Genomic DNA, 19,780 nt, shown 5'->3' with positions numbered 1-19,780 from the left:
CACAGTCACAAGACGAACCCCGACAAGGTTGTTCTATCAGGTGTGCAGCCGCCTGTTCGCTTCTCACAAAAGGTTCCATGGTTCAACGCGTATGCTTATTGTCAGCATTTTGTGCCTGCCCGTCTGTAACCCAATCACGAAGGTTCCCAACGGCACCGCCCGCGAATGGGGGAGCCTTACGTCGAGACCGTGAGAAACCGTAAGAAACCGCACGGCGGTACGTAAGGTCCATCTCACGCAAGGCTGTTTCTAAATCTAGCAAACTGTCGGCCCGCACCCATAGGGCTGAATCTCTTTGGACAAGTGTGAGATGAGGAAAAAGGGGGGACCCCCTTGATCAGATCAGCTTACCGAACCGGATTTCACCGAGGTCCTGTCATAGACTCCCCCTCCACGACCATCTGTGGACCAGGTATTATCACCCCGGTCGTAGAAACAGCGGTCTAACGTGCATCTATCAGACCGACTTCCAACGTCATTTTGTGGCTACCAGGTCTTTGGTTCCGAACTGTGATATGACGCTGGGGGTTAGGAGTTAGTCATCACGCGAGACGCCCCAGCGCTCAAACCCGACGTACGCACCGATGGGTGAGGTGGCTCTGGCCAGCATAGCCCGTGGCGGGCCGGCGCGATTCCCGTAAGTGGTTGTTCCTCCGGGTGTGGGTGGGTATGAGTAAACGAAATGGACGAGGCGAACAGGCGTGGGTGATCTAAGACTGTGTCCATCATATATCTCCTGGAACTCCTATTGAGCAAATCTGTCTTAGGGGTCCGTTGCGCACTGTTACCAACACCAATACTATATATAAGATCCCTCTCAGGGGCATTACCACATCAGCCCCCGCCGTTTATTCTTATCACCGAGCCTTATTCGCATATACTTACTTTCCGCAATCATGAGCACCGTAACATCAGTTCTGCAGAGCCTGGCTCCCCAGTCGTGGTACTCTACTCACAGTGCTGGTAGTGCCCTCGCCGATGACAAGCTGAAACAGTCTCAGACCGATACACCCAAAAAGACACTCGGAGAGTCTCTCCGTCCGCTCATTACCTCCTTCGTGGAGAATGATCTCGAGTATAAGCCTAGACCCCCGAGAGACAACAGAGCTCTTTGGAAGGCCGCAGACGAGTATGCCATCGAGACCGGGGTCCCGAGAGAAGATGGCTCTCGTTCCGCTAAGATCTTCCAGACAGGAGTCATGTACGCCGCAGTAAGATATAAACCGAATACACAGACCCATCACTCCCTCATGCGTATGTACATAGGCTAACCATACATACTGTCGCTTTAGTGCTGCGTGCCGCGACACCCCGTTGAAGTCCAGGTCTATGTTGCAATGTACTCATGGCTAGGCCTGCTCCTCGACGACTCGGCGGCCGAGCACGAAGATGAGTTCGCACGGTTCGGCGCTCGCTTCATCAGTGGCGAGCGGCACCCCTTACCGTTGCTACAAGCCTGGGCTGATCTGATGCGGCTGACCTACACGTATTGGGACCCGGCGCCTGCCAACTTCATCGTAACAGCGTCGCTCAACTTCCTCAACTCCAACCTACTGCAGACGGGCGCCGCATTTCGGGGCATCGCGGCGACGGCCGCAGCCAATGGCAGTAGCGGCCACTCAAACAATAGTGGGCGGAGTTGGGCGCGGTATGTCCGCGAGAAAGACGGCGGCGGAGATGCTGTGGCCTACTTCACGTTCCCGAAATCGATGTACCCCAACCAGGAAGAGTATCTGGAGTGCATCCCGGATCTCGCGCGGTATATCAATCTGGCCAACGATATCTTGTCGTAAGTGGAGTGAAACCAGCCTACTTCCTCTGATGTCGGACCCGACACTGACCCATGCGCGATGCTACGCAGGTTCTACAAGGAGGAGAGAGCGGGAGAGAACGACAACTTCATCAGCCAGATGGCCATGTATGAGGACAAGGAGAAGGTGGCCGTCGTCGAGGATCTTATTGACGACGTAGCCAAGGCGGTGGAGCGGATCCGAGCGACCATCCAAGGCAAGGGCCCCTACGCGGCGGCGGTTGAGGACCACATACTCGGGTACGTGGCATTCCACAAACTCAGCCCGCGCTACCGGCTTTCCGAGGTTGGACTTGGCGAAGAGTCGTTCAAGGTTGTTTCCCTAGTCTTGTTTTCTGAAGGTGGCCCGGAGAACCGGAACAGCGATAGAGAGATGGGCTGCCGCCTGGCATTGATACCCGATAGTTTAGCGAAATATTAAGCAATCATGGAATCATCCTGTCGCCCCGAACTCGGGGTTTCGACATCGATATCCTGCAGGGCGTGTGCGGGGAACGTGCGGATGTCCACTAGGGCGCTGCACAGGGCCTGCGTGGTGGACTTCTTACTGGACTTCTGGCTAGCTGCTAGCTAAGTTGATCACTAAGGCCCCGCCTTAGCCCCTCCCACAGGGGAACCCCTCACGCAGGAGACCAAACCCCGAGACCAACCAAGTCCCCTTCGACCATATAAACCCCAGACCCGTCGGCTGTCCATCAAGGTGTCTGGATATTGTGCCAGTATCCCATCATCACATACCCGTTGTACCTATAATTATCACGTTCAAAATGAGTCTAAACGGCAGCTGCTTGTGTGGGGCGGTCAAGTACGAGAGCGGCGAGCCGAAAGTCACTGCCCTGTGCCACTGCACCGACTGCCAGAAGTGGACAGGAGGCGCCTTCACCTCCAACGCCGTCGTGCCCGAGGATTCGTTCAAGGTGGTGAAAGGTAGGCTTGAAACCCCAATCCACATCGCATTGGATGTCAAGGAGCAATCCGAAAGCTGACTGCAAACACTCCCCCTCAGGCGAGGCAAAGACCTATGATGTCACCGGCGCCTCGGGCAAGATCAACCACCACTTCTTCTGCGGCACCTGCGGCTCGAGCCTCTACACCAAGCTCGACGTCATGCCCGGCGTCGTCATCATCAAGGCCGGAGGTCTGGATAACGGAAAGGCTTCACTGGGCGGCAAGGTCGACGTCGAGTTCTATTGCAAGGACCGGGTCTCGTACCTGTCGGACCAGTCGGGTGCCAAGCAGGAGCCCGCCTTTGGGTAGAGGCGAATTGTAATTGCCTGGGTTGGGAATGTACATACCATAGGAACCCGCACATTTCCACCATCCATCGCAAGATACAGTTGTCTGGGTCTGTGGCCCTGTAGCATTGCTGGGGTCTGCCATGACATAACGAACGGTAAATCGATGAGCTAAGCAGACAACACATACCTACATAGACGAAGCCTGCTAGTGCTGATGTGTGATGTATCGCAATGCTGTGAGCAGGAGGGAAGCTGCTGACAACGAGTCGAATGAGTCAAACGCTGCGCAAGGACCACCCTTTTGATTTCCATCTCTGAATAAAAAGCTGCTGCCGGGGTTAAAAGAAAGGCCATCCATCCATTGCCGACGCGCTCGGAACCTGCCGGCCAGCCACCATCCGCAACATCGTGAGGCGCTTTACTCAACGAAAGTCGCCTAAAACTAAGCTGAGATCTGGTCGCCCTCATACAACTAGAATTTCGGATCGGTCATCGAGCTAGCTTCGGCGGGTGGTGCCGGACAGGGATGGCCGCTAAACACTATTTCAACTTCATGCCAGACAACACATTTCGGAGGTTTCACTCTGGAATGACATACACTTGATGCGCACCCCCTTTTAGTGGTGATTCCCCTCATGAACCCTGAACTCAGCCCACCCCACAATTTCACAGCGTCATCATCGCCATCACCATCACGTTCTTGCAAACTTTGAACAAAACGAGAACGGCTGGTGGCTGGCAATTCTTTCATGGCTACAACGAATCATCATGTATCGGTCTCCCATATTACTGAACCGTCTGTTGCTGAATAGCCTCATTGCCCAAAAGAGCACTGCTTCAATCAGAGTCAGCACCATCTCCGGTCTGCACCACCAGTACCACCGCCGCAACATGTCTTCGTCGAGCGGCAACAGCGGCAACAGCGGCAACAGCGGCAACAGCGGCAACAGCAGCAGCAGCATCGCCAAGGTGCGGTCGCTCGACCACCTGGTCCTGACGGTCCAGAACCTGCAGGCCAGCGTGCGTTTCTACGAGTCGGTGCTGGGCATGCGGCACACGACCTTCTCGTCGGGCGAGGGCGACAGCAAGACGGAGCGGCACGCCCTGGTCTTCGGTAACCAGAAGATCAACCTGCACGTCAAGGGCCGTGAGTTTGAGCCCAAGGCCCGGCGCGCCCAGCCCGGCTCCGCCGACCTCTGCTTCCTCGTCGACGAGGACGTCGAGATGGTCGCCGCCCGCCTGCGCAACCAGCGCGCCGACGTCGAGGCCCTCGAGGGCGGCGGCGTCGTCGACCGCACGGGCGCCCGGTCTAAGCTGCGGAGCGTCTACGTCCGCGACCCCGACGGCAATCTGGTCGAGTGAGTCATTTCCGTTTCCCTTTTGCTGTGACTCGAGGAATAGAGGAGCTCTTACTGACCGCGTAAACCTAACACCCAGGCTGTCAAACGAGGTAGGAGATTCAGAAATGGGTGGTATTAAGGACGTACCTGGGATGGAGGAGGTTCCGGTCAACCCGTCATAGTCTGCATGTGCTCGTTTACTTGAGAACGGACCAAGCGCGAAAGTTTGCAAGAACATATCATCAAGGGATTGCAGTATCATATTTCGCTTCTTCACCGTGCTCGTCATTTAGCTCCTTGAATCCCCTCGGCGAAAAAAACGAACCAACCATCTACCTACAACACTGCTCCACCGGCATCATCCGAATCATCGTCATTGTCCGATTGTACAGTGGCATGAACAGTAGCGTCAACCGCAGTGTCAGGGTCAGTACCAATGACACTGTCATCTGTAGCCAGGAGACTGCTGTTCGCGTGCGAGTTCCATGTTTCCCGCTCTTCATCCTCCTCAGGCGCTGTGTCAGTGGCACTCGTCTCGTGGAATGACCGCCCGCTGCTGCTACCAATGCTTTGGGTGGACATGGAAGAATCCGAGTCGCCGGCCTCATCATCCACCCCCTGATGGTCTACGTAGGTGTCAAATGTCGTTCATCTAGTGTCAAATGTGTCTCGGAGCTTAGCTTACCTATTCTGATATTCGCCAACCTTCTCTCCAAAGCGTCAAGATCCGACGAATCCGAAGGCGTAATGCCGGTGGTCGAATCCTGGTGACGTTCCTTGTCCATCGTCCTGCGTTCGATCTGGCTTAGGGCTTCTTTGCGGATTGTCTCGATCATCGTGTTGAGTATGTTTAATTGGTGCCGGTACTTTATGTCGTGATGACCTTCCGGGATTAGGGGTGGGCTCCACGATGGCCAGATCTTCTGGTGCGAACGAGGCTCTACAGGATCTGAGGGATGAGCCAGGAAGTAGAGGTGACAACAGTAGCATGCTGGCTTGCTGCACGCAATGAACCGGTCGTTATGGGAATACCGTAGATTATTCTCGTAAAAGTACTCGAGAACTTGGACTTCACAGTGAACGCAGGGTCGGAAGTCCTTGTTCCCATAACTCTCAAAAATCTTCTCTCCAATGTTCATGTGCTTGTCCATGGACTCGATTGCGTCTTGGTAAACCTTCATCTTGGGGTTGTCTTGCTTCACCATGCGTTTGAGGATGCTGGAGGGCGTGGTCAGGCCATCGGGCTCGGGTCGTGGGACGCTGCTGACTGGGCTCACCCTCTGGACGTTGGAGACTCCCTCGTCAAATAGGTTTCGATGCCTCTGGGCGTCCCACAGTACCTGTCTTGGAGCTCTGATGTGGCTTGCGAGTCTCCCGATGACGTGTCGCAGGGCGACATAGCGTTGTATGGTTTCGCTCTGGTGTGACTCATCATCGAGAGGATGGCCTCTGCGGGTAATCAATCTGATGTTTTCAGACTTCCGCTGATCATAGGCTAGGTAGCATAACTCAAGAGGCTCTTTGTTAAGAAACATCTGGAGCCATTGGACAAGAGCGCGGTCTGTGGAGCCAGGTTAGCAAGAATTGATGAGGGTCAGCTGATGCGATAATGCGGAAGCTTTTGTGACTAACCGACGTCTGAGTAAGGCTTCGGAATGCTCTTGTTGATTACGCAAGCAATGAACCTTTCCAAAAGATATTGTTCCTTCTCGATCCTCGACGTAGCATAGGCTACACATTGCCTGATGAACTGTGCTTCGGTAAATTCAAGTGGGTGCTCCAGGTGCCGGCGAACATGACCAATCATGAACGCCAGGAATGGTTCCATCTTGTCAAGGTCGGGCGAGTGGTTAGACGCGAGCCAGAAGACATAGCCTGTCTCAATCTCGCCCAGCCCTATGGCTGCGGCGGGGGGGAACTTGCCGCCCTTCCCAAAGACGACGAGATAGGCAAGGTTTTCCAGGAGACGGCGGCGGGACTTCTGTGCAGGGTCTGCACACTTCGGTACAGAAGTGTGCTTGCCCCTAGTTTGACCAAGAACATACAGTAATCGAAGTGGCTCGTAGAACCTGTTGATTAGTCGTTTGTACGGATCCAGCCGAGGGGTGTTGGGCCCCTTTTTCTTGGCGGGTTTAGCTTGTGGGGGTCGCCGATCAGCCGCTGTCTTGAGTGCACATGTGGGCTGGGCCATTCTGTAGGTGGTAGCCGTTGTGCTGGGACAACGAATTGGTGAACGTAGCAAGATTGTGATGACTGTGGTCCAGGGGGAGGTGGGTGAGGGTAGTGATGATGCTGGAGATACACTTTCTTCCCCATGAACTGTTGAGTGTCAAGAGCCGTTGTTATATGAATGTTTGACAGTGGTTCACGTTTCGATTTGATTCTGTATTCTCACGTTACTTTCGCAATTTCGTCGCCAATCATAACTGCAGTCTGGCGCACCAGTTGGGCCCGGCACAGCCCGCGGCCTGAATCGAAGCCCCGCGGCCCAACAGTCAGCCCAAGGGCGCACAACTCGGTCAGCATGGGCCTGACAACTGGTCCCTTGAGAAGTGGAAAAACATGGTCAGATTTCTTAGAAGTTCCATTCCCACGCACCCTGCTTCCGAATTGCCGGTGGGTGTGGAGCCCGACGAATGAGCCGATGCCAAGACATCGCCGGCCTCCGGCGTCACTAGTCCCTTCGAGGTATTCCCGGCGGGCACGCCTCGGGTACGACACAGCACTGCGACGGAACATGGCTAGTCCCATGCATCGTGGGACTCCCGCGTTGACGGCTATGTAGACACTGCTTTACGCCCAGCGTTTGGCCTCACGTACGTCGTCGGTGTAAGATAGCAGCTGCGATCTGGACGATGGATAGCTGAGCCGTAAGTACTGCAGAATACTTCAAGATTATGTCAGTCGTCTCGCGGAAGTGAACGCTGTCTCATATCCGGTGGGCTAAAGGGGGTAGTTTAAATATGCCAGCATCTGACGCCTGGTCCTCTAGCCAGGACATTGTTTCAGCAGCAGCATTTACATCACTTAGTCCAGTTTTCTGTATAGCGAACCAATACCTATAGAGTCTTCAGTCTTAATTTGAAGTACACTTCATGCCATGGCTTACTACAGTGGGTCAGAGAGGTATGATGAAGACTGGGAGGGTGACGCTAGCATGGGTGACGGAGAGTATGGCATCTTCCTCGATCTTGCCCCTAACACAACCATCGGCGAGGATGGGATCGACCCTAACCTTCTCATGTACCCACCTGCAACCAACACCGACGGCGAGCAGAATGGTGTGGCTCCTCTATAGAGTCCGCCAGAAACACCACATTGGGGCTCCTCTGGGGGACTTATATCCGGGTCGTCAGCCCACGATCCACCAGCAACCGCCCCATACTCTGCAATCACCGACACAACCCCTTACGGCATGGCTACCTACGAACAACCCCCAACGGCATTTCTGGCGGGACTGTGCGTTATCGATTCGACGAAACGCCCATGCCGCCCCTGGACAATCACAGGCAAGAGAAAAACGGAACGTATATGTGCAACCGTTCACACAAGGGCAAGGCCTGCACGAAGGCATTCAAGAGGAAAACGGAACTTCAGTAAGCTTTGTCGCCGCTTAATCTGTTGGATGCCACTAACCGCGCCCAGGAAGCATTTGAAGACGCATGACAAACCTGTCTACTGCCCTTTCTACAACGACCCCCATCTACCCTGCGATAAGGGCGCGCAGCAGAACAGAGAGACATGGAGCGACACGTGGTATCTCACCATCGCGACTGGGCTAAACAGAATGGAATCGTGGCCGAGCAAGTATATTGCTCGTGCGGGGAGGAGTTTACACGAGAGGACAACCTGAGGAAACACCAGACCAAATACGGTCACCAATGAAATTATGATTGCAATCGTTCTGGGACGGGACTCCGGCATGGGCTAAAAGGAAAAGGCTGGGTGGGACAAGTTATTGACGGGAGAATGCCAACTCGTTTCTTTGGAGCCGCTCGTTTGCTCGTTTCTCGGGATTTGGGGGTTATGTAACGCTACGTTCACACCCTTTCGGACACCCGAAAGTACCTCTTTACGAATTTCCTAGTTTGCTTTAGTATTGAAGACATTAATCCATAATACCTAGGTTGCATGGATGTTGCAACGGTGACTAAGTTTGATCCATCGGGGATAGGGGTCGGATTATCCTTTTCATATTTTAGCATGTCCAGGATAATACTCACGGGTTCTACTATCCAGATTAAGTGGGCGCTGCATTCAACCAGGATTGTATAACTCTTTTCATACGAAGCGCCGACAGTCAGGAGGCTACTTTCTTCGTAGTTGCTTCCTGGGGGATGGCATTATACATCTTCGCGGGACGCCCGCTTGGCTTGGAGCACAATGAAACTGATGACACCATTATCGAGAAGGTACTTGAAAGCTGTTTCGTACCTCAGCTTCTTCTTGTATGGCATGTTTTATAAAGAACGAGCGTGTAAGTATCCACGGATACATGTAACTTGTTACATCAAAGGAACCTGGCCACCCCCTCCTTCCCCTTCTTTTCAGAACTGTAGAAATCACTCACTGAAATCCAACCTCAACCTCAGCTCCTAAGATTGCAATAGAATGAAATGAAAATCAGCTAAATCAGTCCGTTCCAGCCACTGGAGCGTAGAGGGATTTAGCGTGAAAGTTGTAGCGCAGATTGATAAGAGAGCAACGAAGCTATAGAATCGGGAGATTTTAATAGATTCGTCCATGGCCGTCCGCGCAGGCTAGGCCTAGAAGGCTGAAAACGGTGTAAGCTAGCTATCGCGCAACCTAAGACCACCGAAATAGGGGAGGGAGGGTGCTACGAAGTAAAACTCACAAGCTTATTCCTTCTGGGCGTTGTCGTTGATGACCTTCTTGGCTCGGTTGTTGGCGGCGGTGGAATCGTCCTTGTTCTTGTAGACTTTGGTGGCCTCGACGTTGTACAGGCTGCCGGCGCGCGCCTTCTTGGCATTGAACTCGCCGCCGGACCAGTCATTGAAGTTCTTGACCAAGGCGTCGAGCGTCTTGTCGCTCTTGAGGCCCTTCTTCTCATACAATATAGGGTTGCGCTGCTCCACCGTCGTCTTCTTCCCGTTTACAACCTTCTCTGCCTTATACTTGGACACAATGTTGAACTTGCCCGTCACGTCGGCAATGACGCCCGCAGTGAGAATGGCGAAGATGGCGAAGAAGATGACCTTGAAGCCCTGCATTTTAACGGCTGTTTCTTACCAAAGTTAGCAGTCTAAGAAAAGTGTGCTAAATTGTTAAGCGGCAACTCACAGGGACTATTAAAAGTGATGTTACTTTGAGTGAAGTAGTATAAGAGGTAGAGGTGGTTTCTGTGAAATGGGGATGATGGGGATGATGGTTGATGCTTTGAATCGACAATGACCAGACTTCCAGTGGCTTTTATAGCTGAAAATCATGGTGACTTGCTAATGCATTCCGATGTGACCTCAGATAGACTGGTGATGATACCAAGAGTTGTTCGCATGAATAGATGTTACGAATACGATCCTTTCAATCCTCCATACCCCTATTATTATCACTGATCGACAACATCGTGCTCATTGGCATTTTCCATTTTAGTTGATTCACGTGGTATGTGGTCAGTGTCCTGTCTGGTATGGCTGTGTAATATCGGCTGTTGTGCTGCTGTAGCATTCCGGCCCCTTTTACCTCAATCAGGTAAATAAGCGCCGCGGTAATAGATCACCATGGGGGTGGCGATGCTCATCCTTGTGGAGTAGACCGGAACAGACGGGGCCGCTGAAAACCGACGACCCGATCTCATCCTGGCAGACCGAGACTATCTCGGCAGACCAAGACCATTCCGTAGCTGACATCAGCTCAATGTTCAAATCATCTCAAACCTTCAGCTGATGTTTACGTCATAACTAGGCCATCTATTATTAGACCAATTTCTTACGTATAACTAAAGTTTGTAAACAAACGCATTCAAGACCTTTTCTTCCACCCCTTGGAACATGGAAGCAATGGCAACAACATTTCCTTTCTTTGCGAATCTCGCTCCCGAGTTGCGCAACCATATTTGGAGACAGACGCTGCCTGACCACATTGGCCCTGCCCTCTACTTTTACCGCCAGCGGGGATGTTGGGGGCCACGCCGGGTGACCGAGGCTATCCATGGCTACCACCACGCCAACGAGGAACACAACCTGGCCTTTGACTTTCAGATGGACTTGTTAGGCTGTGATCACCAGTTTAACCTGCCTATATTCTTTGTCAATCGCGAGGCCCGCAGCATCGCTCAGGCCTGGCTTGGTGACCACGTAAGTTATACATCTAAACAGAGCCAAACTACATAACTCTGGGCGCACATTTGGGACTGAATGTATCGAGGGACACAGCAAATTCAAATTCTGTCGCGGAGAACCGGAGAAATCTTTTTCTCGCGACCTTTCGATCCTCAAGTGGACGCGCTATATATAGCCAAGAGCAAATGGGAAGATTTCTGCGTTGAGCCTTCGGATCGCATGGCTGAGCCCGATTTGATGGGTAGAAGTGTTGATCTTCATTCCGGCCTCAGGAGCGTTGCTATCTCCGAGGAGCTGTTTCAACAAGACGACATCATCGCTGACTTACCGGATGCCGAGAAGTGGTATGAAGGCCTGGAGGTGCTGTACGTCGTGATAGGCACACAGCCAGACGGCGAGCAAGGTCCCTGGCGTTGGCAGTTGCATGGCTTGGAGGGAAGAGGCGCTCTACTATGGAACAAGGAAAGGGAAGTTTTTGATTTTGAGGAAGGCATCGCTGATGGTGACATGATTTTGTATGACAGGATCAGAAAAGCTGCTGACAAGGGACTTCGTGAGCAGCTTATCGAATGCGGCCTGGAAAGCTTTAGGGTACAAGCTGTCTCTGTGGTTAGGATCTAGCAGTAGACAGTGTGATAATCAGTGTTAAGGAGTTCCTTATAGAGGAGGTTCTCCGGTGAGGTGGTCCACGTCCTTCTTGGACTGCTTTAATAGTACCTTCCCACACAAGGCAGTCCCCCATTCCCCGTCCGAATATGTTGGTTGTATCCGGACCTTATCGCCGCGCTCGAAGCCGGCCCCGTTCATGTTATTTCAAACAGATTTCGGGTCGAAATTAGAGACGGATGTAATCATGCATGTACCATGCATGGCCGCGACCCGGCCAAAGTTGGATTGTGTCTAGGCTGACCTGTCAGCCAAGCCAGTCTGCCTGCCCCCAACAAGGCTCTTGGCAGCCAATCACGCGCCTGTTGGTCGCCGTTAGCGGTAGGCCCCTTTTACACAGCCCAGAAACGCTTCGCGGCTACGGAAATTCCTTTCTGTAAATTTCCATGTGGGACAGTTCTTCTGCTTTCGATGACTCCCGCATTGGCGACCGCCATTAGGCTGGGTTGGCTCACTTCAAAGGGAGGGCCCCCGGCAGGTTGAAGGCGGGAGGCCCACCAACATCATGCAAGCCGATCATCTCGAGTGCGATCACCCTGGAACTCTGGCGGTGTGCTACTTCAGCCATGTTCCCGGAAGTACCACTGTCTCTCGAGTACTTTTATCTTAAGGGGCCCACCAGCTCCCTCGTATCTCTTTCCTCCCCTCCCTCAGCCAGCCCGCTGACTTTCTACCAGCACAAAGCCCTCCTCCCTCCTGCAGTCATACCGGACACACGGCGCTTCACCCTTGGAGATAGTTCGCTAAAGCCTCCCTGTATAAGACGACTCTAGCATCTCTTTGATGCAAGGTGTCGCCCCATCGTGACTCCACGTTGCCCCTTTCCTGACTAGCCTACCCTGGCAGGCGAATACGCTACGTTCAACAGATCTCGCAAGCCCAAACGCCAGCACAACACAAGCTACGAGACACGACGTCTACAGTGCCTAAGCTTTCTAGGCCCGTCATGTACAGAAGTGGCAGAAACCACGGGTGGGAGAGCCCTGCATCATTGATCGAATTCGAGGATGCATACGACAGTACCCATGGGATTGACCAAGACATCACGGCCAGTGGGTATCGGCAATCCAATGAATCATTCAGCGACGAGTCAAACAAGTACATCGACCCTGCTTTGCTCGGTAACTCTGACAGTAGCAGATCCACGTGCGGTGGATATGCAAGCGACGATTTCGAACATGTTCAGCTTCTCTCCGAGACGGACTCCGATCTTTAGAGAGGATCTGACGTGGCCAATACAGCAAATCTGGCTTCCTCGCCGCATTTGTCATTCATCGCCACTGGCTCGGCCAATTCTGACATTTCAATATCTTCTGATGAACTTGCCAATTTTCCTTTCGATATGGATTCACCACAGTCATTACCTTTTACTTCCCCGCCAATGTTGCCGGCCCAAGTCTTCTCTCCATCGTCTCTCAGCGACCAGTCCACCAGTTCGGTAACGTCCTCTCGGAACAAGTCAGACAAAGAATACGAAGAGCTCGATCTACCAGTTGTGGACGAATCTCTACGACTACCTTCAGGAAAGTATCAATGTCCTTGGCTCAAAGAAGATGGGAAACCATGTTTGAGACAGATGGCCATTCCAAGGGACCTGAGGTAAGTGAAAGGTCTGGGTAGATTGAGCGTTGCAGACCCATACTAACAGGGGCAAGAAAACATCTGAGAGACCACATCAAGCCGGTTCTTTGCCCGTATCGGAAGGATAAGCGGGCACCATGTTACGTGCAGAAGGCTTACCCACGCGATATGGACCGCCATATTGACAGCAGTCACTCCAACAGGAAGGGAGTAGACGGCAAGCACAAGTGCGGTGTATGCAAGAAGCCCTTTGCGAGGAAAGATCACTTGACGAGACATGTTAAGAACAAGTGCGGGAAGCGGACTAAGGCTTAGGGAGGGAGGGGGTGATTCAAGGATACATAACGACTGACATGACTTTTCTTTCTGGTACGGTGTGGGAGGGTGAATCTAGTGTACTGCCCATCGAGGGAACATATAGGGTCAGGTTGATGTTGCGTGTACCTCTAAAAATATATTTTTATTTACACTGGACTTTAGCCTATCTATTCGTCTTTATTTCTTGGCTTGCATTCCTGCACGTAAAGTAGTGTGACACTCTTGTCCCCCCTGCGTTCATCGGACGATGCTGGTACATGTACAGCCGGCACATCATTCACACGTGGTGACGTATATGTGCTTGACAGGCCGATATAGGTATCCCTAGCAGGCTCCCACCCTCAGTGGGTGCTGTATATACTCTGCTATGACCGCTTTTACTTCACTGAGTCTACTCAGGCTTTTAATTGCTATAAGTACTTGCTTTATTCCAATTAGTCTCATTGGCTACTCCTAACTTGCCGATTTAACCTGAAAGCCTGGCTTGAGGGACATTTCAGACAATCCTACGCCAAATCCTCCTCTATCTTAGCCACCTCGGCCATGCCCGTTTTACAAGCCTCCTTCGCCGCGGCGCCTGCCTCCAAGTAGGGCCGGCGCGGCCGCATCTTGCGCTCGGCGTCCTCAATGCCCGCCTTGGGCGCCGTGTAGAGCGCGGCCGCGTACTTGACGCTGGCGATGCCGCCCTTGCACGGCTGCTCCGCGAGACTCTGCTTCTGCTGCAGCGCAAGGGCCTCCTGGTGCTTGCCCTCCTTCCACAGCCGGTAGATCTCGACGACGACGCGCGGGAACACGTTGCCGAAGGCGCAGATGCAGCCGGCGCTGCCGACCGCGAGCCCGCCCAGCAGGAAGTCGCTTTGCCCGCCGAACGTCGCGAAGCGGTCCGCCGGCAGCACGGCCGCCAGCCGCGTCACCTTGGCGACGGAGCCGCACGTCAGCTTGACGCCGACGACCTTGGCCGGGTGGCGCTGCGCGAGGCGCGCGATCGTGTCCGAGTCCAGGTCGACGCCGTTGCAGACGCCCGGGAAGTTGTAGATGACGATGGGCAGGCGCGACTTGGCCGCGATCTCGTCGTAAAGCCCTCGATGACCGCCGGCGTCGTCGCCTTGCCGAAGTAGGCCGGCGGCAGCAGCAGGCCGTAGTTGGCGCCCGCCTCTACGGCGTCGTCGATGAACTCGAGCACCTGCCGCGTCCCGTGGCCCGACACCCCGACCAGCAGCGGGAACTCGGGCCCCACGGCGTCGCGGGCCAGACGCACGAGCTGTTGGCGCTCCTCGCGCGTCAGCAGGAATGTCTCGGCGTTGGTGCCGAGGATGACGAGGCCCGCTAGGCCCGTCGAGGCCAGGTACTTGTAGTAGCGCGACTGGTCCTTGGGCATCAGCTCGTCCGTCTCCGGGTCAAAGAGCGTCACGGCGGGGACCCAGATGCCCGCCTGGGGAACTGTGGGGATGGTGGAGGATGACATGATCGGGGGCGGGGGCGGGGGCGGGGACGGGGACGGTCAAGGGTTGGGGCAGATGACAACGTCAGTCAATATGTTACGATCTGGTCTGGGGAACAATCGAGAAGTATTAGGATTGAAGCAAGAGCCACAAGATGTGTAGCACAAGGGGTTTTTGGGGTCAGTCAAGGTGCCCCTTTCGCGCGGGGGTTGCCGGCCCTTGGCATGGTTACCACCTCGAATTAACTTGCTCCGCTCTCGGCTGCAGTTGGCACGACTGAGGTAGATGGTAGTTGCAATTGATCTCGTCGGACTCCATTTTCACGACAACCGACTGGCCCATTATGCTTTTTCAATACGACCTAGCTGCCCCTCCTGACTACCTGTCCAGCTACAGCTCCGGCTGCATAGATCACACCACACTCGTTTCATGTTTTGGCTGCTTGCACTAATAAATGTTGCATACTAGCTCAGTCCATCAACGACGTCGGCCCGCTTCGTCGGTCGGGACTGGTCTTTTTGCCGACAATGTATAGGTTGTGGGTAAAGAATGCCGGACACAAACCAGCCGCAGGGGTAGCTGAAGATAGGGGGCCAGAAGCTTACAGAAGTCTCCAAAAAACGAGGTGGGCATTGGACAACTTCCTTCATAATCATCAGGAAGGAGACCTTGTGAAGATCAAGGTCCTGGCTGCATGGGATACAGTCAGCACCATGGGGCGAGGGGACGACTATTTATCGTTTGTAGGGAACAAAGTTCCCGAAAATGTCGAGAATGCCTTCATGGTTGTATCCTCCACGAGAAAAGAAAGATGTTTAAGCCCATATTTTGGGATAGCGAAGAAAATCGAAGAACGAATGCTAGCAATGACGACCCTGGTGAGCCTATAGGCGGTGGTTATGTTGACAGCTCTGACGAGTCTAGCATTGGTGACACTCACGAGTATGGAGACGGTGACCCTGTCGGCGACACCCATGAGCGCACCTGGTATTGGCCATGCTGACGATATGATACCCTTCTAGCCCTAATTTAAGACAGGCGAAATCTTGGGGATTCTTCTATAGATATGCTCCCCGGACCGACACTGAAGGACAGAAAGAGATCAAGTAAGAGACATAGATTAAAGGGGGTTTAAAGAGGATATGTGCCAGGGACAGGGAAAGCGACATTCTTGGGATTCACGGTGAACACAGTCATTAAAGGATTTCCACGTTCGTTTCTCATAATATAGCACGCTATAGCGTTTGCTATTCATTCGCTAGTAGTAATCAATATCGATATTTGGTCGTACTTGGACAACCTCAGTAAGGACGGCGAAACACAGAGCTAACTAATTAACTAGGAGGCCCCCTGGGATGCCATTCTCGTCCCAGCGGATCACGTCAGCTCTCCTTGTCTCCGGCACCCTCTCGCCACGTAGCTGGCCCTTCTCGTCGAGCTGCAGCCATTTAACATGCCGGAGAACCGTGCTTTCGTACCAGTAGTTGAACCGCCTCCGCGGCTTCTCGGTATGTGTATCACATGGCGCAATCACAGCGACCGGGTCCCGCGTGTACAGGACCGCCTCATCCCAGCCGTACAGATCGCCATCGCAGGCGAAACTACGCTTGATGACGTCATAGTCTTCGCTCCAGAGGCAGCCCGGATGGAAGAAGCAGCCCAGGTTGGTCGGCTTCCAGGAGTTCAGCACCGATCCATACTTCAGGAGGCCCTCCTTATAGGCTTTGTGGACGATGTCGCGATACCTGGGCTGGATAGTCGGGTACGTCAGGTTAGTGATAGTAAAGGTCAGATCGGGCCGCCCCGTGACGACGGCGGGCAGCAGCCGGAGCCCGGCTATGAGCCTGCCCTCGTCGGCGCTGATCGGGCAGGCGATCTGGCGCCAGCCCGGATGGATGCCTGATGTGCGCTCGTCGCGGAACTCGGCGACGAACAACAGACCCACCGTCGCGCCCGGGATCATGGCGGCCGGCGGAGATTGCTCGAGCTTGTCAGCCAGCTTGCCAGACATAGCGCCGCTGTTGGAGACGACGGCGACGTGGGAGCCGCGGGGGATCTCCTGCAGAGCGGCGCGGACGGCATAGGATACCTGGTCCCACATCCTTGCGCGCCGTCTCTTGATGGTGTCGAACATGATCTCTTGCGTAGAGGGAGGGTTTCTCGTTCGGTCGATGACGGAGTCGTGCAGGTTGTGCAGTCCCGGGAATCGGGGCTCGCGTCTCCCTGGGCTCCGTTCATCGAGGCGGTACATGTCCCCCGGCTTGACCACGGAGTACCCATCCTCGCATATCTGGGTGTGTAGAGGCGCGGCCGTGGGGGAAGGTTGGGTGTTGGTGCCTTCTTTGCCAAATCTTCCGCAGAAACGAGGCAACCGTGTCAACCAAACCTCTGGTTCGTACCGTTGCTGTGTGGTAACGTTCGTAGTGGTGGCCATCTCAATTGATATAAGGGTTAACGTGGACTAAAGTTGTCTTGGGTTCGTAAGGGGTACTTGGTATATGGGTGGCAATTGAGGTTGGGTGGGAGGTCCCTGACTTCTTTCTCGACATGAGGGATCTTTTATCGGTGCCTTTCATCCATTAAACGGTGTCAAGGCTGGTCAAGAAGGTCGAACAACACTCAGTCAACACACCTTTCCAAGCTGAATCTGTATCGAATGAGATGTCACGACCCAGAATGATTCAACAAAGCTCCCTCTCCTATGTGCTTACATGCCTTGCATACTTTCGATCTTTATATATCGGTCAGTTGATACCACGGATGACCAAGAGTGATTCAATCTTTTGACGGAAAGAGTGAGATTCGACGGATTGATTGTCAACCAAAGCGGGAGAGATGGAAAACAGCATTTGTTGTGCTTTACATATACAGCACCCTCAAGCAAACTTGCAAGGGGGAAATGCTCCGGATCGATGTCGGCTGGCCCGTATCCCCAGCCAGCGCTTGATCGTGGCCAAGTCATTCTTGTACAGGACTGTACGGAAGAGCATCCGATCGTTGGCTCGGGTTGCTTGGATTGCTTTGCCAGTGAAGGTCCAGAGCGGGATGTCGTGTCTTGGATCTCCTTTTGCGATTTCGTGCATGTTCAGCAGCTGACTCGGCATGACCGACCAGCTGAGATGTGACCAATGGGGAGTGCGCTCCCAAGGAAGAAGCAAGAGGGTTTGACGTAACCCGACCATCACGTTACTGTTGATAATGCAGTGTTGAGCAGCGATCCGGGCTCCAATTGCTTCCTTTTTCTCTCTCGCAAACAACGAGGGTCCTTCCCCGTTCCCCCCACCAGGACGTGGGGAAGAAGGAGGGGAGCCTACGCCGGGTTGGCTCGCTGCATGCAATGAATCACCTACTTTATGTGGTCGAGAACGCGCCTGCATGCATGGAAAACAGCCAGGTCACCATCCAGCCATATGCAAGCCACATGAACAGGGGGAGAGATAGTATTGTCTATGTATTTTTGAAATGGCTGATTGCTGGCTTTGTTCGCTTACATGCATCTGCCCAATCGCTTTCACACCTCGTTCACATCTGGCACATCAACTCCATCAAGAACATCGGTATGCTCCTTATACCAGCGCATTGTCTTGACTGAGCCCGGACAGACTACTGCGTGCCGAACGAAGTCTTGAGTGGACCGAGCCGTGTCTGCCAGACGAAATAGGGTTCTGTGCGCCGAATATCTGTCGTTTCGGAAGTGCTTAGGTATGCACTTCCTGATGCCTTGCAGGTCCCCATGGAGTCGGACTTCGTCGTCCTCGCCTCCGCGATAGTCCTCAAACCAGGCCCGGGCCGTCTGGCAGGCCCGGCACCAGAGTGGCGCTGGCTCCAAACTCTTCCGCCCCGCCTCCAGCTTCAGGGTCTGGAATGGTAATGTCGCCATGAGCGTGTACTTTTCCGAGTACTGGTCGTGGGGCCGACTCCAGTAGTAGTTCCACTCAACGCCCGAGATGGCCAAGACGTCGTAGTCTGGCGCGCGCAGATGTCCGCCGTGCCAGTAGGCCGCCTCCCACGCGTCTCGTTTGTCGATCATACCCTTCTTAGAGACCTTGGTCCTGACATTCCTGTAGGCCCTCTTAGCCGAGCCGTGCACCGCAATCGCCAGGTCTCGCGCCCTCGCCGCGATCAACCCCTTCCCGTGGTTCGGGTAGAAGTTATCGAAAGCCGTGTCCGCATGACGGTGGAAACCATCGAGTAGGACGTTGTGGGCGCTGACGTGAACAACACGTAGGTTCTCCTCGACTTGCTTCTTGGTGAGCCCGTACCATTTCTTGGCCTGGCCGACCGTCATCAACCGCAGGGCCGGGTGGTGCTTGAGACAGCCCATACAGCAGCGCTGGGCGGTGGGGAGGAACAAGAAGGGCCCCCGCTCGACACAGAAATCACACCCGACCGTCCGAAACACCCGGTATAGGTCGACCACCGCATGAAGGTCCAGTATGTGCGAGCGGCGAAGCGCCTCAATAGTCTTGGGTTCGAATGTGAGCAGGTCCTGGTACTCGGGACACCACAGCACGAAGCCGTGGCCCTGGTAGGAAACGCGCGACAGGCGGGAGAGACTCTGCAGGTCCAGCTGGCGCATGGTCATCAACATGATCTCGGGTGGGAACTGGTTCAGACGGCCCAACGACGAGGTGAATTCACTGTCGGGGGGGGCCGCAGTGGTGAGGTCCGAGCGCTGGGAATCGAGTCTCTAATGCACATCATGCCGCTGTATCTGGGCATGTAGATGGATCGGCATCTCAGCTCCCTGAGCATGAGCGTCCTTTGTTCCGCTTGCTCATGTGCCATGTTGTTCTTTCACTTCCTAGCGGGGTGGAAGTCCGGCTCGTTGTATTCAAATGACAGTGTTGCCCATTCAACCTCACCCTACTCCCAGTGGTGACAGCCCCTTGGCAATGTTGAGGAAACTTGTTTTTCTGGTTATTCTTGACTAACATGCGTCCTCTAGCAGTTTGAGTATAGAATGGATGCCAAACAGTTCTTTAGGGAAAGAAGGGAAACGGGAGGGGTTGAAAGATATTAACGCAGACATACTATCGGAGATGCCTCATATACCGCTGTCGGGTCAGATTTGTGTATACTAAAA

At 53.9% G+C, this 19,780-nt stretch overlaps 10 protein-coding genes across 10 annotated transcripts; 6 read left to right on the top strand and 4 right to left on the bottom strand.

Annotated features, from left to right (window-relative positions):
* Positions 1–896: 896 nt before the first annotated feature.
* On the top strand, positions 897–2,231 carry PG998_008126 (uncharacterized protein; the record flags this gene model as incomplete). Its single annotated transcript, XM_066874942.1, has 3 exons — positions 897–1,211; positions 1,293–1,789; positions 1,862–2,231. The coding sequence occupies 3 exons, from the start codon at positions 897–899 to the stop codon at positions 2,229–2,231; spliced, it is 1,182 nt and encodes a 393-aa protein (XP_066730887.1).
* A 346-nt stretch (positions 2,232–2,577) lies between these two features.
* Positions 2,578–3,067, top strand: PG998_008125 (glutathione-dependent formaldehyde-activating enzyme; the record flags this gene model as incomplete). The annotated part of the gene is made up of 2 exons (XM_066874941.1): positions 2,578–2,737; positions 2,817–3,067. 2 exons carry the CDS (start codon positions 2,578–2,580, stop codon positions 3,065–3,067), a joined length of 411 nt encoding a protein of 136 aa, XP_066730886.1.
* A 749-nt stretch (positions 3,068–3,816) lies between these two features.
* On the top strand, positions 3,817–4,410 carry PG998_008124 (uncharacterized protein; the record flags this gene model as incomplete). The annotated part of the gene is made up of 1 exon (XM_066874940.1): positions 3,817–4,410. One exon carries the CDS (start codon positions 3,817–3,819, stop codon positions 4,408–4,410), a length of 594 nt encoding a protein of 197 aa, XP_066730885.1.
* A 314-nt stretch (positions 4,411–4,724) lies between these two features.
* PG998_008123 (uncharacterized protein) lies at positions 4,725–6,579 on the bottom strand (the record flags this gene model as incomplete). Its single annotated transcript, XM_066874939.1, has 3 exons — positions 4,725–5,014; positions 5,074–5,949; positions 6,021–6,579. The coding sequence occupies 3 exons, from the start codon at positions 6,577–6,579 to the stop codon at positions 4,725–4,727; spliced, it is 1,725 nt and encodes a 574-aa protein (XP_066730884.1).
* Positions 6,580–7,488: 909 nt separating this feature from the next.
* Positions 7,489–8,241, top strand: PG998_008122 (uncharacterized protein; the record flags this gene model as incomplete). Its single annotated transcript, XM_066874938.1, has 4 exons — positions 7,489–7,669; positions 7,745–7,847; positions 7,898–7,984; positions 8,034–8,241. 4 exons carry the CDS (start codon positions 7,489–7,491, stop codon positions 8,239–8,241), a joined length of 579 nt encoding a protein of 192 aa, XP_066730883.1.
* Positions 8,242–8,771: 530 nt separating this feature from the next.
* PG998_008121 (uncharacterized protein) lies at positions 8,772–9,655 on the top strand (the record flags this gene model as incomplete). Its single annotated transcript, XM_066874937.1, has 2 exons — positions 8,772–8,865; positions 9,213–9,655. The coding sequence occupies 2 exons, from the start codon at positions 8,772–8,774 to the stop codon at positions 9,653–9,655; spliced, it is 537 nt and encodes a 178-aa protein (XP_066730882.1).
* A 750-nt stretch (positions 9,656–10,405) lies between these two features.
* Positions 10,406–12,569, top strand: PG998_008120 (uncharacterized protein; the record flags this gene model as incomplete). The annotated part of the gene is made up of 3 exons (XM_066874936.1): positions 10,406–10,702; positions 10,781–11,278; positions 12,222–12,569. 3 exons carry the CDS (start codon positions 10,406–10,408, stop codon positions 12,567–12,569), a joined length of 1,143 nt encoding a protein of 380 aa, XP_066730881.1.
* Positions 12,570–13,758: 1,189 nt separating this feature from the next.
* On the bottom strand, positions 13,759–14,717 carry PG998_008119 (uncharacterized protein; the record flags this gene model as incomplete). Its single annotated transcript, XM_066874935.1, has 2 exons — positions 13,759–14,319; positions 14,343–14,717. The coding sequence occupies 2 exons, from the start codon at positions 14,715–14,717 to the stop codon at positions 13,759–13,761; spliced, it is 936 nt and encodes a 311-aa protein (XP_066730880.1).
* A 1,307-nt stretch (positions 14,718–16,024) lies between these two features.
* Positions 16,025–17,128, bottom strand: PG998_008118 (uncharacterized protein; the record flags this gene model as incomplete). The annotated part of the gene is made up of 1 exon (XM_066874934.1): positions 16,025–17,128. One exon carries the CDS (start codon positions 17,126–17,128, stop codon positions 16,025–16,027), a length of 1,104 nt encoding a protein of 367 aa, XP_066730879.1.
* Positions 17,129–18,205: 1,077 nt separating this feature from the next.
* PG998_008117 (uncharacterized protein) lies at positions 18,206–19,482 on the bottom strand (the record flags this gene model as incomplete). Its single annotated transcript, XM_066874933.1, has 2 exons — positions 18,206–19,334; positions 19,394–19,482. The coding sequence occupies 2 exons, from the start codon at positions 19,480–19,482 to the stop codon at positions 18,206–18,208; spliced, it is 1,218 nt and encodes a 405-aa protein (XP_066730878.1).
* Between the last annotated feature and the right edge of the window lie 298 nt (positions 19,483–19,780).

The sequence above is a fragment of the Apiospora kogelbergensis genome, assembly GCF_038363985.1.
Source record: "Apiospora kogelbergensis strain CBS 113332 chromosome Unknown utg000005l_segment0_segment0, whole genome shotgun sequence".
NCBI classification, from domain to species: domain Eukaryota; kingdom Fungi; phylum Ascomycota; class Sordariomycetes; order Amphisphaeriales; family Apiosporaceae; genus Apiospora; species Apiospora kogelbergensis.
This window is presented reverse-complemented; position numbering and strand designations above follow the sequence as displayed.